This window comes from Pezoporus occidentalis, unplaced genomic scaffold (assembly GCF_034315485.1).
Source record: "Pezoporus occidentalis ecotype Australia unplaced genomic scaffold, CSIRO_AGI_Poc_V1 ctg12, whole genome shotgun sequence".
Taxonomy (NCBI): Eukaryota; Metazoa; Chordata; class Aves; order Psittaciformes; family Psittacidae; genus Pezoporus; species Pezoporus occidentalis.
Window position 1 is genome coordinate 5775302 of NW_026912994.1, and position 18348 is coordinate 5793649.

An 18348-nucleotide genomic window follows, 5' to 3' on the forward strand; every position below is an offset into this window, starting at 1 on the left:
ATCTAAACTTCCCCTGTTTAAGTTTGAACCCGTTACCCCTTGTCCTATCACTACAGTCCCTAATGAAGAGTCCCTCTCCAGCATCCCTATAGGCCCCCTTCAGATACTGGAAGGCTGCTATGAGGTTTCCATGGAGCCTTCTCTTCTCCAGCCTGAACAGCCCCAACTTCCTCAGCCTGTCTTCATACAGGAGGTGCTCCAGTCCCCTGATCATCCTCGTGGCCCTCCTCTGGACTTGTTCCAACAGCTCCATGTCCGTTTTATGTTGAGAACACCAGAACTGCACACAGTCCTCCAAGTGAGGTCTCACGAGAGCAGAGTAGAGGGGCAGGATCATCTCCTTCGACCTGCTGGTCACGCTCCTTTTGATGCAGCCCAGGATACGGTTGGCTTTCTGGGCTGCAGGTGCACACTGAAGCTGGCTCATGTTCATTTTCTCATCAACCAACACCCCCAAGTCCTTCTCCGCAGGGCTGCTCTGAATCTCTTCTCTGCCCAACCTGTAGCTGTGCCTGGGATTGCTCTGACCCAGGTGTAGGACCTTGCACTTGTCATGGTTAAACTTCATGAGGTTGGCATCAGCCCACCTCACAAGTGTGTCAAGGTCCCTCTGGATGGCATTCCTTCCCTCCAGGGTATCAGCCGAGCCACACAGCTTGGTGTCATCGGCAAACTTGCTGAGGGCACACTCAATCCCACTGTCCATGTCAGCGACAAAGATGTTGAACAAGACCGGTCCCAACACCGATCCCTGAGGGACACCACTCGTTACTGGTCTCCAGCCAAACATTGAGCCATTGACCACAACTCTTTGTGTGCGGCCATCCAACCAGTTCTTTATCCACCGAGTGGTCCATCCATCAAATTGATGTCTCTCCAATTTAGAGACAAGGATGTCGTGTGGGACAGTGTCGAATGCTTTGCCCAAGTCCAGGTAGATGACATCAACTGCTCTACCCCTGTCCATCAGTTCTGTAGCCCCATCATAGAAGGCCACCAAATTGGTCAGGCAGGATTTCCCCTTAGTGAAGCCATGCTGGCTGTCACCAAGCACCTTGTTGATTTTCATGTGCCTTAGCATGCCTTCCAGGAGAATCTGCTCCAAGATTTTGCCAGGCACAGAGGTGAGACTGACTGCTCTGTAATTCCCCGTGTCATCTTGTTTTAATGCAATCCAGCATTCACCCTCATACAATAAGGGAGAGCAAGTGCCCCATACCTTATTTAGGCACAAAAAAGCATTTCAATTTTACTTCTTAAAAACTTTGGCACTCTATTGGGCTTTAGTGACATAAAATATGGAAGTATATGGACTGCCTGCGATCCACATCTTTCTGGAAAGGATGGTCCCTGAACATGCAAGTACCATTTCTCTGTTAAGATGATGAGAGAAACTAATATAAAATAGGCTGTCAATGAAGTCAAAGCGAAACTGGGCTATTTGAAAGCCAGGGCTCCACCAGTTATATCAAAACTGTAGCATACTTGAGGAAGACAGGCATGAAAAAGTTTGGCGGGTTGTGTCAGTCTCTCCACCCTTTTAGATGTTTTTTGTAGACTCTCAGAGAATTCAGGATCTAGTAAATCACTCAATCCACTGTCATCCCATCAGGGAGCAGACCATTAAGGACCATAGATCAGCTGTGCAGCTCAAGAGAAGATGACAGACTACTTGCAGCAGTGAGTTTACAAGCATTTGAAGACTGAATAATCTTTGCCCTAAACATTTGCCAAATAGACACAACTAATAAATGAACTGGTGGGCACTGCAGGATGCTTGTCTAGGACTTGGAAACATGAAGAGAGACTGTATTAATAAATTGCTGGCTATGCATATTCTGATCAGCACATTTGACTGTCTATAAAGCACTAATGAATCTGTTAATGGTTTTCATTTCTCACAATCCTCCACTAGCAGTAATTCATTTCAATCTTGAATGCATCAGGGAACGTAAATCTATTTGAAACTCTTCACAGTGAAAGACATTAAACAATCTTAAAAATAAATTAAACAAATGACACCAAAAAGTGGCCCAAAGGTCATCTACAGCCTTGATGCTAAGGAAAAAATAATCTCTTACCCTAATATATATTTAGTGTTCGAGTACCCACACTGTGACAATAATTTTCACTGACTACAGTATAAATGGCACCTGTCTGCACAAGGGATGAATAGTTGCACTGTACCAGCAATCAACTGGAATGCATTTTGCAATTCATGGACACCTGGAATGAAGTAAAGTTGTGTCAACATATAATGGATACTGCTGTAATTGTGTTGCAGACAGATTTAAGAAAGATCCCTTCATATCTTGGCATCTTTTTTGGCACCGTGGTGAAAAACTAGTGAAAACTCTGTCTAGTACTGCTCACAAAGTAACAAGTAAGTAATTGCACGCAGTTCTCAAGAAAAAGCAGATTTATATTCCTCAAAATTAACTCTGATATCCTAAAAAAAGGGTGGCATTTCAGAAATGTTGCCTCTTTGGAAAGGGGACAATTAAAATACCTTAAGGACTTAGATTTTTTCACGGAAATCTTTAAGATGAAAGTCACTGCAAATTGTTCCTCTCTTTTGTTTGGTAGGTTTTGCATTTTCCTTTTTGTTACAATACTTGTCAAAGAAACAGTTTTGACTAGTTCAAACTATTTTCCATATGTGGCTTACCATTGCTATGCCAGTGGAACAAATGTCCTGTCACTTAATTTTGCCAATGCTGTGAGATCGCTTACTGGCAGAAGACCCCCTGTGCTCAGGGTCAGTAGAAAACCCACACCTATCAGCACTGCTACACTGTGGAGTGCACTCACATTAGTGTTGATGAGCTGGGAATCCCCTGAGGGCTCAACACTGGCCCTGTTCAGGTGACAGAAAGGTTTGTATCCACTAATATGTGGATGAAGACATGTGAACATATGTGAAAATACAAACTGCAGCTTTTAGGGGTAAGCAGGGCTGACTGAAGCCACACTCTTCCTACTTTTAGGATTACTCATGGAAAATGGAGAAGAATAAGTACTGCTCCTTAGTGGTATTATCAGAGGAGGTATTTGGAACAGTTTAACACTGTGCAATCTTGGTGAGAAGCAACACCTTCTCACCATGTACGGGGAGTTAAATCCCAGGCTGTTGTGATATGCTATGGCACAGATATGACACTGTTCAGCTCACCTGTTCAGATGTTTTATAGAAGGCCACCGAGGCATTGACAAGTTTGAGCCTGTCTTCCATCTTCAGCATCAGCTGCTGCCAGTGCAGGGCCACCTTTTCGGCACATTCTCTGATAGCATCAGCATCATAATGCCCAGCCTGTAGCAACACTTCAGCTTTCTGCTGGACTTGCAGGGCACTCTGGTGTGTCTTCTGTAAGGAAGTGGCATGAAAGAGGGACTGTGTATGAGGGGAGGAAAGAGGGGTTGTATAGATGTGCCAGATGTATGGTAGAAAGGCGAAGCGAGGTGTGAGCATGGAGATGTGAGAGAGTGAAAGATTTTCAGAGAGTTATCTTCAATTAGCAGTTACTTTCTGCAAAGCATTTTAGTTTCAATTATTCACACACATTTGCAACATGTTATTAAAGCTTGGGACAAGCAAACACTGTCTTAAATGGGTTAGCTTCACTGATCAGCTACTGCCCCTTGCGCAACAGCCTGGGGTGGGGTTTCTGCTGGATCCGTTTGGACAACCCCAATGCAGGGAGCTGTTGTGCTGAGCTCCCACCCAGCCTGTACTCAGTGCTCACTGCATTCCACACAAGCTGCAGATACAAAAGCAGACACTAAAGAGTGTGCAAACTATGGGCCTAATCACCCTAATTCGACTCTTGCCAGGCAGTTTGATGCCATCAGCAGCTTCACTTAAGCATGAATTGTCCTGTCTGCAGGACACGAAACACCAACCCCAAAAGATATGAAGATGCCTTGATAAAAGGCACAAACTATATCACAAATATCAGCCCCTACAAGATATATTTCTGAAAGTCAGGTCACTCATACTGGAGCTACTCCGTGCTACCTTTAAGGGCAGATCTGTGGGGAGTTTTTTCTCCACTGTTCCCCAGTTTACTCAGTAGCCACTTTACAGACAGGACTGAATTATTCGCTTCATTCCCCAGCCTACACCAGCTCCTGATGGTTACACCTTCCTGTTTGAGCTGCTGAGAGGAAAATAGCCGCTGGCCCTTCACAGCCTCCTGAGTAACTGTGCTGAGGCACGGTTTAGTCCAATATTTGATTTTAATCTTCTGAACAGAAGCCCTAAAATCTCCCAAAGACTCCTCTGTTCAGCATCCCATTTGTAACTGCTGCTGACAAATTCTCATGTGATACTTTTATGATCTAATCCTTGAACCTGGAAAGAAGCTTGAAATCATCTGGTAATACACTGATGAATAATGTAATGCAGAGAAAGCTATTAGTAAAGAAAGGATTAATACTTGGCAGAAACATCTAGGAAGATGCTCAAGAACAACTGGTTAAATTTAATATCCAGCTGCTTTACTGATGTTACAATTGTAATACTTGTTTTAAATAGACTTTAAAGGATTTCAACTGAAAATCAATCCCACATCTAGAATGCCTTTAGAGAATGGTCTGCCTTGTGTGCTTTACTGATCGCTTTCCCATATTGAGCTTTAAACAATTTAAATATTTAATCTTGTGATTTCTTCCTTTGAAAACTTATTTTTCCCTTACTGTGGCATAACCCTCTTCTCTATCTGTGATTTGCATTTACCACCAAATACAAGCACTTTCCCAATGGCAGCAAGCTGCAATAACACAGCCAGTGGGTGTCTTATTCCCCACTGTCGTCTGGTGATGGCTGCCAAGATGTGGTCAGCCCAGCTTGGTACCAGTCAACTCATTCAGAATTGATAGAAAACTTCTTCCTTTCCCTTAGGAGCTGCAATAGCTGCTCTTAGTGTGAGTGGAGCTGGACCAAAACAGGCCATCAGCTGAGATTTAAACGCTGCACTTACTAGGAACACTATAATACATATTGCCTTACTTAAAGTTCAGCAGAGACATAAAGACACCCCATCCCCCAAAACCTCCATTATGGAATTATTATTTTCAAAGTTTAAAGTTTGGGTTAGTTTTGGTTATTTTCAAACATATATAAACCACAGAAAGGGATTTTCCAACTTGTCTGGTCTGTAAAAAGCTAACAACATAATCTGGGAAGCATGTACACCCTCTTGAGCAGGAACAGGAGAAAGCAATGAATCCCCTTTCTAGCAACTGGAGTGAGCATAACCTGTGAGCGTAGGGTTTGTTCATAATGACAAAGATACATAAAATAATAAGCCTAATTACAAATCTTCCTGTGCTCTAATCAGGGGAGTCCAGAGCCCTCCACTACCTTCTCATTCAAAGCAAAGCAGCCTGAAGCAGGTGCCACTCCTCCTGCCATGTCCTGGCCCTGTGAGTGAGGCAAATGTGTTGGCTCACAGCTAGTTTTTGAGGGCCATGTCGAAGATGTGTTACTTCAGGGCAAGCAAGGGCAAAAGCTCAGTTTAGCAGGCAATTTTTTAAAATTGACCCTCTTGCCTCTTCTTCAACATTACGTGGGTTTGAATGTCTCTTCTGCTGTCCACAAAAGGACAGTTGAATGAAACAAAGATTTCGTGTGCCAGCATTATCCAGTAACAAAGATATTCATATATAAACACTTAGAAATAATCTGTGGATCATGGATATGGAAAGAAACTGACTTAACAAAGTTTTCTTATTTTCAGAACACTCTGTGAAGTTTAATCTTTTTTTTTTTTTTACCAAAGAAGTTATCAGAAGATGCATGAGTGCCATTTTTATGAATGGAAAGGCTGATATCTGACAGGGAAGAATTAGCTGCAAATGATAAAGTTATTTATTTCACTATTAACTTCCAGCAGCATTACAAGTTTAATGATGATTTTCTAAAGTTTTTATTCCTTCCCTTCCTCCAAGCAAGCAACAATTGGCGCTCAATAGGTAACCTTTTGTATGGTATTCACCTGGGAAGGAGAAACTAAGTTAACTTATTCATGTTACCTCTATGGCCAGCTGAAACTGCTCATGCTCTCGCTGGAGCTGCTCAGCTTCAGAGAGGGAGCTCGCATTGACGAGGCTTGCATTCAGCATCGATTCACCATTCCTGATCCAGCCAAGCACCTGTAAAGAAAGGATGTGCTTATGGAAAGGTTGCTTCAGTACAAAGGTTTATGTAGTCACTGATCAGAAAAAGCTTTGGATCTGGCTAACGGAAAGGTGCTTTGCTCAGTGTGGTCTCAGGCTGAATCAGTGAGCGGAAAGAAAGCCTAGGTAAGGACTTGATAACATACATTTTTAGATGGCAAAGACGCTTTAAAGAAGTTATTGCTTTAAGAATTAAACTCCGAAAGTATTTACATGGACATTCAAAAAGCAAAGAGCTTTCATTTCCAAGTTTTGATTACAAAAATGAATGTTTCCCTACACAAACACCCAGGGCAAAAGCAGAAAGTACAATAAGGGAGATTTGAAATTAAACATAAAGATCTCTCTTTCTTTCAAATTTCCAAATTGCATCATGGACCATGCAACTCCTTTCTGCACCATGTCCCTGACTTTCTTCCACACAAAAGTCAGAGCTTAGCCTTAAGGAGGGAGAAGACACAGTTGGTTTCAGCCAACACAGAGTTAAGATGCAGTTGGAGCTTCCACCTGCACATACAGCTAGGAAGAAATCCCAGGTCTTGAATTTAATATTTAGTCAAGAGGCTTTACTTCAGGGATATTCAGATTATTTGTAGACATGCCAAAAATGCTGTAATGACTACAGAGTCAAATCCTAAATGTGCATAATTAATCTATCAAGCTTGTACTTATTCATTTAAGCAGTAACATTTTCTGCTATTTTAAGACACGTTTGGAAAATTAGCAACCAGAAAACACATGCAAGTTCTTTGCTGTGTTGTTTCAAAGCCTATTTTCTACCTGTTTAGGTGTGAAATTATTCCAATAAAGCAGTAAGTTGCTGAATTCAATTCACAGATGCACAGGAAATCCTGACTGCCCAATCACTGCCCTAAATATAGCTCGTGACTTACAAAGCTCCCAATTGACTTTGATGCAATATTCTACATAATAATTTCCCTTTTGTACATCATTTTCACCAAGTGATACATTAAATTGCCTGAAATAAATACGGAATTTTTGTTGTTTTGGATTTTATCCCTCCATCATGTATCACCCTCATTATAGCCATTCAGTTCCCTGTAGGGTAGGAAAATGAGTTTTTCCTAGGAGGAAGAAAGGGAAGCCATCTACACACATAGCTGACCCTAATTTGCTGAAAATTACATTCTGCTCAGTACAACAGTGTGGAAGATTTCATTTGTCAGCTTTCTCTCTTTCATCAGCAGGTGTTACTGTTGTTGTGGGAAACGCGACGAAGATTTAAAGGAAAAGAAATCAGGTTATCATATGGCAATCTTTTTGGCTGGCATCTTCTATAATCCATCAGACAAGAAAAATACATTGTTACCAACTACATGGTACCAAAATCTGAAGTTAACCAAAGGATCACAGTGTTTGGGAAAGACTTGAAGTGAGGATGTGATCAAGCAAGACATGCTTTCATTTTTTATATACCATGGTATATACCCTGGCTTGGGCTATTTAGAGTGCAGAAAACACTGAGTAGGTAAGCTAAAAACGCAGCAGCTTTTTATTTTCTCTTCTTTTTTTTTTCTTTTCTGAGCTGAAATTTTCAAAAGCTGCCACAGAGGTTTGAACACAGATTTCACACAAATATCTGAGTCTCTAAATACTAAAACAACAACAAAAAGAAACACACCCGAAAACTCAAGTCTTAAAGCAACTTGATAAGTAAAAAGCCAATAGTAACAAGTTCGAACAAGGAGGAAGAGACCAAACAACTGATTATGGTTGGAAACCAAACAACTAGGTTTCCTCTAGTGTTAATTCCTCCGTACAGCTGTTTTGTTGACTCCAAAAATACCCAGGGTAAAGCAGTTCAAGTCAGGCTTTTATGGGCTACATCTTGTCAGCAAAGGTTACAGCACTCAAGTCTTGACTAAGGCTGCTGCCACTACTGAGTTGTTCCCCTCTCTCCTTTCCCCAAAATGCGGGTTCAGATGCTCACTGTGGAGCTCCTACACTCCCCTTCCAGGCCCAGTGAGCACCCAAGCACTAGCAAATTTTGTTTGGAAGAACTTAAGTAATTACCCCATTCCACTTCCAAAAGTCTAATGCTTAAATGTCAGAACCTCATCAGGGATTGCACCAGCTTTTTCCATAGTCATGTTTTTCTCTTAGCTTGTTTTCCTCCTCTTCTTTTGTGCATGTCTTTCAGAATGAGAAAAATTCAGTTGCATACCCAAAGCTTCTTAAGTCTAAATGCAAAAACCAGTCACCTACAGAGCCTTTCATTGTGTCACTGGCTTGGAAGGAGATTGTGAAATGGTTGGAAGAGAGCATTTACACACTTCTATCTGGTTTACAAGACCTGCACATAAATTGACTCCTACTTATATGGCACTTAATAACTTTTCATTGAAATATGCATAGGAGCTAATTAAGCACCAAGACACTTCTCCAATAATTTCCTGTATTAATAGATTCACCATTATCTGGCTATGTGCATAAAGGCCAACAGCAAAAGATGTCTTTAAACAGTCATTTACTTCAAATTACAGATTTTATCAACTTTGTAGAAGCAGAGATTAAATAATTCTGGAGATAAATAAATCTCCAAAGACTTATAAAAAGCCTAACTATTTTTTTTTTTAATGGAGAAGCAGAAACACACTGACAGCATCTTAGATAAAAGTCACTTGATGCTGGAGAGCAATTTCACTTCAAGGCATGGGTTGTCAGATCTGAGACAACTCCTACCTTTGACTCCAATTTGCTTAAATCAGGCTACAATTTTGTATACTGCTTCTCTGTAATTAAATAACAGTATCAAATTCTTTTAAAATTCATACCCTGAAACTTCGCTATCTTCACCGAGCATAGAATCAGATGCTACAGGAAAAATAAAAAGGCACCCTTTACGATGGTAAAAGATTCTTAAGTTTTAAAGGCAAAATGACGTTAGTGAATCTTTTGTATCTCTGGACCCTTAGCAGCTTCTTTGAGAGGCTCTTACTACCACAGACACAACCACCAGCAAGAACACCTTCTGGCAATTTTAGCCATGTTCAAAACTGCATCAAGTTTCCAGCAGCTCTGTGATGTTAGATTGGGAAAAAACTAAATATATTCAGTGTCTCTAAAATGACTACTTCCAGTCATCCTTTGGGCACATTCACCTGGAAGGAAATCTAATGCCAAAACAGCAAAACTGGGTGGATAACAGGCACATGAAAAGGAATAAACGCACTTCAAAACAACCTGGAAAGCAAGTGTAGTGGGACACTGTGAGGATGTCTGGGAGTAAATTAGGGCAAGTTCAACACTTATGAAAACCAGAAATAAAACATACAAAGGTACAATAAGGGGATAGGAAAGCCAAACAGCTGCAACCACAGCATTAGAGAGTTTGTTTTTTAAACTAACCTCCTCAAATCTGTTCTCCTATTACTTTTATGTAAGCAATCCAAGCTCTGTAGTTTCTGTCAAAAATGAGTGGGGTCCAAATGAGGGGAAATCAGTCTTGGCCAGGATCTTTCTTAATAACAAAGCGTATGTGAATCAATGATCTATACTCTTTCCACTCTAAACCAGTTCACAGAACATCTCATTTGGAATTGTTCTGCTATAATGGCTGCAAACTTACATTCATTGTCTTGGCATTCAAAGCTTTGGTGCATATGACATAAAGCAGAAATCCCTGGTACATGAGACTTAAATAGATAGAGACAGTTAAAAGACTTTGTATTTCCATGAGCCATTATATCAAAATGCAAACATATGTACACGTAGCAGCCTTGACCAATTTTACTATGTCAGCAGAACTACAGTAGGTGTCTTACGGCAACCACATATCATCTGATTCACAAGAGTGAGAGCAATTTGGTAATGAGATCATCCATCGTCTCAGATGCACTGAAATCAAAGTGAAGGAAATCTGGATCGGACTGGAGATGAACTAAAAGCCAAAATCAATATACTTCCCAAATTCACTAAATGGTTGGGAATATGACTCATCTAAAGGAAACCAAACAGATAGGGCACAGATACATTTTAATTTGCCTCTTTCTAAGGGAAACTCTAGCTCTGGTAATTTATATGTTAATAAGCAAAGGAGTATTCAGCTGAACAAATAAAACTAGTCTTCACTACTGGTTTGCTGAGGGGTCACATAGTAATGAAAGCTCTGATGGTCCTAAGATCCATTAAGGAAATACTGCTTCAAGGCACCCTTCTTCTCCCACAGTATTATATAGCTCAGTACACAGTAAGTATTTCTTTTGGTTAGATTTTGGTTTGTAAAATAATTAAGGCCCAGCTGATACTTGATAATGAAGCAAGTAACATCAGGTACCTACAGAGAATGCTGCACTGCCACTGTATGGCTCCAAAAGCAGCCACAGGCTGACCAACTGGCATCCTGGTCGAGTGGACTAGTGACACTTGGTCAGATAGCAGTAACCTGCATTTCTATCATTTCTGCTACACATATTACTCCTCTCTATTTTCTATTGTAAGTTAAAATGCCTCTACTTCATCATAAATCTATAACACAAAACTCCAAGTTTAGCTGTGTGTGAGTAACTTTATGAACCTATGGGAAAAAGAATATACGTCATAATCATAGTAAGGTAGTGACTATATCACAGAGTCTGTGATACTTACAGGCAAATCAGACTACAGAGCTGTGGAGCTTCATGAGCAGTTGGCTTTCAAATATCAGAAATGCAAAATGACTACATTTTCAAAATAAAAATTTAGGTGAGTACTTTCATTTAGGGTTGCAAAATTTTTACATCAAAGTGGACTTTGAAAGAAAATGTATGCAGTGGTGTTGGTGCTGCCAGTTTCTAGGTTGAGAGTTGTCTGAGAATGAATGATTTTCTCCCAGCAATGATAAAAAAATTCAAATTGTCACTCAAATATTCACTTTTGAAGACAGAATAACTATGATCATGCATACTGAACACTCAGAATATATATATTTATACATACATACATACATATATATATATATAAAGTAAACAAAGAAACAAATCTCTTTCATGAACACCTTGGAGTGAACTACCCCCTTGCCCCAGTACCGGTAAAATGGAAACCTGGTGTCTGGAAAAGTATTTCCGGTTTTTCTAATGAAATCAAGCCAATTCCATTGAAATCCAGACATACATTGAAGTGGGAAGCCACCTATGGATTAGGAAGCTGGAAGCATAGGATTATCCTGTGTAGCAAGGGAAACCAAAGAAATCTGAGGCATCCAAATTAAGTATCAGGGGAAACTTAGGGAAGCAGAACACGAATGCCTACGCTAGGATGAAATCTGGAAGAAATGTAACAATACAAAGATGGCTAAACAAGCCCTAGCATCTAGAGACCACAGACAGAACTTATCATCTCACCCAGAAGATGTTACAGATTTCTGCAGGTCAAGAGATGTACAGCAATAAATGAAAAGGTGAAACTACTGTAATATCAGACCTGACAGCTCAGTTATCCTTTGCTTTGGGCCAATTCTTCACATCTTAAAACAGTATTCCAAACAGTATTATAACAGTATTCCAAATCAAATCATTATATTCCCAGAACACATGGGGTTTGAGGCAGCTTCTCCAGTTGAAAAATTATGGGGTCAGTTCTCTGCAAACTTCTCATAACTATTCATGAAGACAAATATATGCACACTAGAGGGAACAGAGCTCTTCATTATTTGTAAAGGGTCATGCTGCAATCTGTCAGGAAATCAAGTACCGTTAAGGAAAGGGGGATTCAGATTGTTCACCTAAATGTATGTGATTTGGCAGAAGCTGATTTAACAGCTTGCATGTATGTAATGGCTGAAAACACATTTCAGACCCTTATGTGTGTTTAAAAACTCTCACCTGCTTGACTTCAGCTTGTAAGTGCCGGAGCTGTAGGCACTGTTCTAACCTCTTGTGAGTTTGGTCAGCATTAAGCTCCAGCTCATGTTGTTTCTCATGAAGGAATTCCAGCAGCTCTTGAACTTGAGTTGCAAGATCAATGTCTTTTTCACAGATCAGCTCGATGCCTGCAACATGCAGAGAAAGAGATCATTGCACTTATTTGAAATTCCAATTGTTGCACAAATGTAAGCTTCAAAGATTTTTGCCACCTAACGCAGTGATTTGCAACTCTCTGACAACTTCCTCACTAAACTTTCTCACATGTAATATCTGGCTTTCCCAGTTTACTGTTCTGCATCACTACATTTCTCTACAAGGTGGTGCTTCTCCGGTGCTCACTGCTCACCCATCAGCACCTCGCTAGTAGGACATGATTTGACTTTGTAAGAACATTGAATTAAAAAAAAGGGACAGAAAAACCTCACTTTCTTACAGTAATTAACTTATACTTCAGAAAGGCATGTTGAAAAGAACTTATAAGAGAAAAAAGATGAGGAAGAAAATAGAAAAGTGAAATATAGGAAGTAAACTCTAGTGACCAGAGTGATACAAGTGCATGGAGCTCCACAGTGCAAACTTTTTTCCATGTGTGCACTTTAAAGGATCACTAACAACAATCTAGTTTAAAACCAGCCTCTAGTTGTTTCAGAATTACTACACAGACTGACTTTCACTCAATCCTCACATACCAGAGAGAAAAAGTGGCATAGTACCACACTCCCGTCTTTGCATTCTGCACAAAACTGCTAAACTCCTGAATAACCTGGCCTGATTTCATAGCAGATCCTGACTTGCTCAGGAGGTTGAAATAGAGATGTGTCGAGCCACCTCCTAGCTCCTGAATGTTCCTATGACCCTACAAGCCTTGTGTGTAGTGGTTACATGAAATACAATGCTGAGCTTCACATAGAATCATAGAATAGTTAGGGTTGGAAAGGACCTTAAGATCACCTAGTTCCAACCCCCCTGTCACGGGCAGTGAAACCTCACACTAAACCATGTCACCCATGATCTTCCTTCTTTATTACATTGGTATGATAGCATTGCTAGTACATTACCATGTAATTGTGAAACTTTGGCCTGGAGGAAATATGATGTCATCCCATGTTCCTATAATCCCTGTGATTATAAACTAATAAAGACCTGTCTCCTCCCTTATGGACGTCTACTGGAATTTTGCCATTGGCCTTAATACAGGAAGGATCAGGAACCTAATATAATCAGATTGCAGTAGTGCTGAGAAAACACTAAACTTTTCTCCAAAGCCATTTGATTTAATGGAATAAAAGGACGTTAAAAAAAGAATGTGTTAACTAAAGGCTACTGTACAAAAGGTTTGGACACTGCTTTTAAAACTCATTTAGAAAGATGTCTTTTCATCCCCCTTTATCCTCCTTAGAGACTTGTGACTTCCATTCTCTCTCACAGTGATATCTATCATCTGCTCTCGTGAGACCTCACTTGGAGGACTGTGTGCAGTTCTGATGTCCTCAACATATGAAGGACATGGAACTGTTGGAACAAGTCCAGAGGAGGGCCACAAGGATGATCAGGGGACTGGAGCACCTCCCGTATGAAGACAGGCTGAGGAAGTTGGGGCTGTTCAGGCTGGAGAAGAGAAGGCTGCGTGGAGACCTCATAGCAGCCTTCCAGTATCTGGAGGGGGCTATAAGGATGCTGGGGAGGGACTCTTCATTAGGGACTGTAGTGACAGAACAAGGGGTAACGGGTTCAAACTTAAACAGGGGAAGTTTAGATTGGATATAAGGAAGAAGTTCTTTACTGTAAGGGTGGTGAGGCACTGGAATGGGTTGCCCAAGGAAGTTGTGAATGCTCCATCCCTGGCGGTGTTCAAGGCCAGGTTGGACAGAGCCTTGGGTGACATAGTTTAGTGTGAGGTGTCCCTGCCCGTGGCAGGGGGGCTGGAACTAGATGATCTTAAGGTCTTTTCCAACCCTAACTGTTCTATGATTCTACACAGAGGACAGTACACAAAATACATATGACTTTATGACCAATCCTATCCCCTTTTTCCTCGTTTCTGGTTTTATCAGAAAAAACACATGTGAATGCAGGTGACTGACTTATTTCCTTTCCCAGCCAAAACAAAACAGTTTCTTCATTACCAAATAAAGTGGAATGCCCCCTGGCTTCCCATTTATAACTGGAAATTTAATATACATTTATATTCTTGGGAGTGAAGTTCCTTTCAATTGCCAGACACCAGGCCTTGTTGCTACAATTAGTCTGCATATGGTTCTGTATCCTCAGGACATGATGGCTTTTTGTATGCTTGACTTCACCACACCTATTTGATATTAAATGCACAGTTTTCCTTCATGCACACTCAGCTGGTATGGTTTTGATTGCGCTAGCTCATCAGCAGCAACCAGTGAACTGCCTGGGATGCTATCCAAGGGCAGCCTGCGCTCCCTATGATGAATGAGCTGCCCTTTCTTGCTTGTCATATGTCACGCAGATTTATTCTGCAGTGCCAGTGCATGTGGTGAGAGCACTTATTCTTCTCAAAGACTGGTTTGCAGAGTAGAAAGCCTTGTTTTCAGAATAATTTCACACATATAATCATTGTGTTTTTATAGACAGAAAAGTGCATCTGATTGATTTTCTGATAAACTGAACTTGGTTGCCATTTTATTCTAATGTCTCAACCACAGCAGCAAATACCAAGTGAAGGATAATGAATTGAAAATATTTAAAAAAAATACTTTTTTTTTTAAAAAACCCTGACCTCCAGATCTTACACATCTCCTACTAAAACCAAGTATTTCTTTAAAGAAAAATTATTCTGATGGTGAAATCAGGCTAATCCAAAGCAGGTTCAACCACATGTGCTAAGAGTAGTGGAAGGAATCATAGGGATGTAACTCTGAGCTGTATGGAGCTTTGGAAATACTGGACTTGCACAGATGCCCCAGATAGTGGCACAGAGTCTGATATGGTGCATCGCAGGACCCGCGGATTTATTATACCAACATGACAATATTCACAGGGATTTCCAGCCTGGTAAGAATCACTGCTCCAAATCTGCATGGGACATGCAAAAATCATGGGTGAATTTTTCTACCTGCACAAAATTTCCAAGTGAAAAAGGTATCATGCATGGAAAAACCTGGATATAATTTTCTCTGACAGACTTAACTAGCTTAAAGATCTCCAAGCCAAATGCAAGAGTGATCAAATCAAACCAACTGCCTGTACGACATGATGAAAGGAATAAAGCTCAAAGGGAATTACAGAGAAGGGAAAAAACTTGGTCAATTAAGAGTGGCTGTTTAGGTAGAATGTCCCTGAAAAAACACATTTTTCCTTCTGTGACTACAGCTGAGTTTTGATTGCAGCAGTGGTGCCATTGTACAATAGAAGCAGCAATAGCAGCTGATTTCCCAGAACCTCTGCAAGCTTGCAGCTCCGGCAGCAAGAACAATCATTCCTTAACTTATGCACTGAACAACTATGATATAGGATTCAGGAAGAGGGAATAAAATTAAATGAATTTTTTATGAAGTATAACTGTCCTTTATTGAAATAAGAAACAGTAGGCTCCCAAGAGCAATCTCTCTCCCTTATTTTGCCATTTTCCCAGCATTTAGCATTCCATGCATGGCAGACATGACCATTACCTTTGATTAACTGCAGCTACTCTACATCCCCATGAGGCTTCTGCTTCCTTTCCTTTGGGAACAATAGGTTTTTATTGGGTAGGCTTCATAGAAAGTGATCTTAGATAATCTTATAAAAACATTTTAAATGCAATTTCATTTAGTTGTTAATTTTTTGTCTGCAATCCAAAAGTTGTTGTTTTTAACTTCCTGACAAACACAGATTTCCCCCCGCTCCCCTCCCTGCCCTAAAAATCAGTCACTGAGACTCCTGGCTGTGCTCTGCTCTGGATCACATTCTTTATCTGCCATGAATTCCTACTGATATTAAGATTCTTTCAGGATGGAGGGTGGGGGAAGAAAAACCAGGAAGAATCTTATCTGACATATTAGGACAATTTTTCTATCCCAGAAAACAAGGGATCAGAAGCATAGGACCAGGCGTAGTGTGGGGAGATTTCAGAGAACCTTGCACACATGGTTCACACAGTGCACCAGATTGTCTAGTTCACGACATACTCTTGTAGCAGTCCTTAAGACTCTGTTGAGTTCAGCTTGCCAAATAGACTGAATACTGCCAGACTTTTTTTTTTAAAGGTGGGTGCCCTGGAGGTAAAATATTTGCCAAAAAATAAAACCATAAAATTCCTCTTTTATTTTGAAAGTAAAAATTGGGAGGGAAAGAACAGGAATTGCTCTCACTTTGCTCTCTTTCCAGACATTTAAGAAGGTTAAAACACAAGTAACATTCGCTTCTGGACTTTATGCAGTGATTAAACTGAATTATGATATTCCTTTTCCAAATGCAAAATGCAAGGATACAAAAATCCTGATTCACAGGATGTCTTAGAAATAGGATCCTACTGCTGAGAAGCAGAGTAAAAGTATCAGACTCCTTATCAACATGAATCGAGTCTGTCATTTAAGAGCACATGCCAAAGGTTTTTTTACATCCAAATTGCTACCTTCAATTTTCACAGAAAGTGCACACTATAGTTTATCATATTGCCTCTTTATACAAAATAATTCCAATTAGACCTGGCTGGAAACAAGAGCTCCATTTCATGACTGGTTTCAAGGCTCTCATATTTGGATTCTTCCCCAAAGGGCTCTTGGATAACTAGCTTCTTTCTCCCCTCTCTTCCCCTTCGGCATGTCTGCACCCTGAAATGTGGCCAAGGGAAAAGGTATTCAAGTCTGTGAAGAATGAACCCAGGACATCTGGTCCATTTGCCTCTTGGCAGTATCTATTTGCATAAAGGTTAACAAGCTTAAGAGTCTAGAATGACTAGACTTTATCCAGACCAGAGGTCTAACTGGCCAGCTCATGTACCTGTAACTCATGATTTTCTGCAGTGCTTGTTTCTGAGCTGCGCAAGGACAAGGACCTACCAGTGTAACTTGTCTTGCCCTCCCCTCTCCATGCACTGTAGAAACGATCACAAACTCCATCTTGCTGTTGTGAAACTTTGTGAATGACACTTGAAAGTCAGTTTTATTTCCTCAGTGAGTTTCAGTGTCAAAGAAACAGCAACTTTTGGCATATAATCGTGGATCAAAGAATTCCAAAACCTGTGGAAAAATTCTGGGAGTTGGGAGTGGAGAGACAGGTATTACTGGTACTTATGTTAAAAGCCAATGTATTTGGTATATACTGGAACACTTGATATGAGTTTTGTGCTTTTCTTGGGTTTTGTGTTTTTTCTTATGTAAAATAGAGATCAAATTGTTCTGCTCACCTGAAGCCTGGACCTCCATGATGTACTGGTGTAAATCTTGCCCTTGTTGAATGACTTCAAAGGTCATGTTGTTCATGGCCAGCTTCCGCTCAGTGTGACGCTGCAAACGCTGCTCAGCCAGAGTGAGGTCTTCGGTATTGAAATCATTCATTTGTCTCAGCAGATCTTCATTCCAGGCATCTAACTCTGCTGTAACCTTTATAGGCAGAAGACAGACACTATATTTATTCAAGATTAATGAAAAAATCTTACTTTCAAACTGTGTTTGGATCACAAAAGTACTTCACATTTTGACTCTGATCCAGAAACATCCAAACCACAGTCTCACTATTCTCTCGATCCTGCTCATTTAATGGTCATGCTTAAGATATTGCTTGAAAAATAATCCATGAAAAGCTTTACAACAAAAATCTGACAGCTTCTTTTTCCCTTACATATTCCAAAAGGCACTAGAAGAGAAGACCCACTATATTTACATGGATGGTAGAGATAGTGTTTCTGAATAAATTCATATTTAAATGAAGTAATGCTTACAGAATTGAAAAACAATTTGTATCACCTGGGACCACATAAGCCCAAAATGACCCTGCTTCCAAAAACATTTTGCAACACGCTGTACATTACATATTAAAGATGGAAATACTACTTATTCTAGCTTCATAGAACTGAAATTATAAGGTGCTTCCAGTAAACCCTAAGCCAAAGATAAGTAATACATTTTCAAAATCATTATTGATATAATGCATTGTGAACAGTATCTACCCCCTGTTCTCAGAGAATGCATCATGAGGCTAAATATTTCTTTTTGCATTTGTGAGTTAATCCCCACGCCTTGACTGCAGTTGTACAATGCGTGCTATGCCATACTTCTGGGACTTACTGTCTTTTATAAGGGTCTTTCTGTTATTTTCAGTGGACTTGAGAACAGGCCCTGTATAACTTTTTTCT

General features: G+C 40.3%; 1 protein-coding gene across 15 annotated transcripts in view; it reads right to left on the reverse strand.

Annotated features, from left to right (window-relative positions):
• The window catches only part of KALRN (kalirin RhoGEF kinase), a 520424-nt gene that overhangs the window by 168463 nt on the left and 333613 nt on the right, over nucleotides 1-18348 (reverse strand). For 14 of the 15 annotated variants that reach the window (XM_062607041.1, XM_062607047.1, XM_062607044.1 and 11 more), the window contains 4 exons: nucleotides 17401-17596; nucleotides 12000-12166; nucleotides 6034-6153; nucleotides 3173-3391 (listed from right to left, as the gene is read on the reverse strand). In XM_062607041.1, the coding sequence (XP_062463025.1) occupies nucleotides 3173-3391; nucleotides 6034-6153; nucleotides 12000-12166; nucleotides 17401-17596 (702 nt within the window). The remainder of the gene's footprint in view (nucleotides 1-3172; nucleotides 3392-6033; nucleotides 6154-11999; nucleotides 12167-17400; nucleotides 17597-18348) is intronic. The other variant, XM_062607043.1, reaches the window with a different exon arrangement.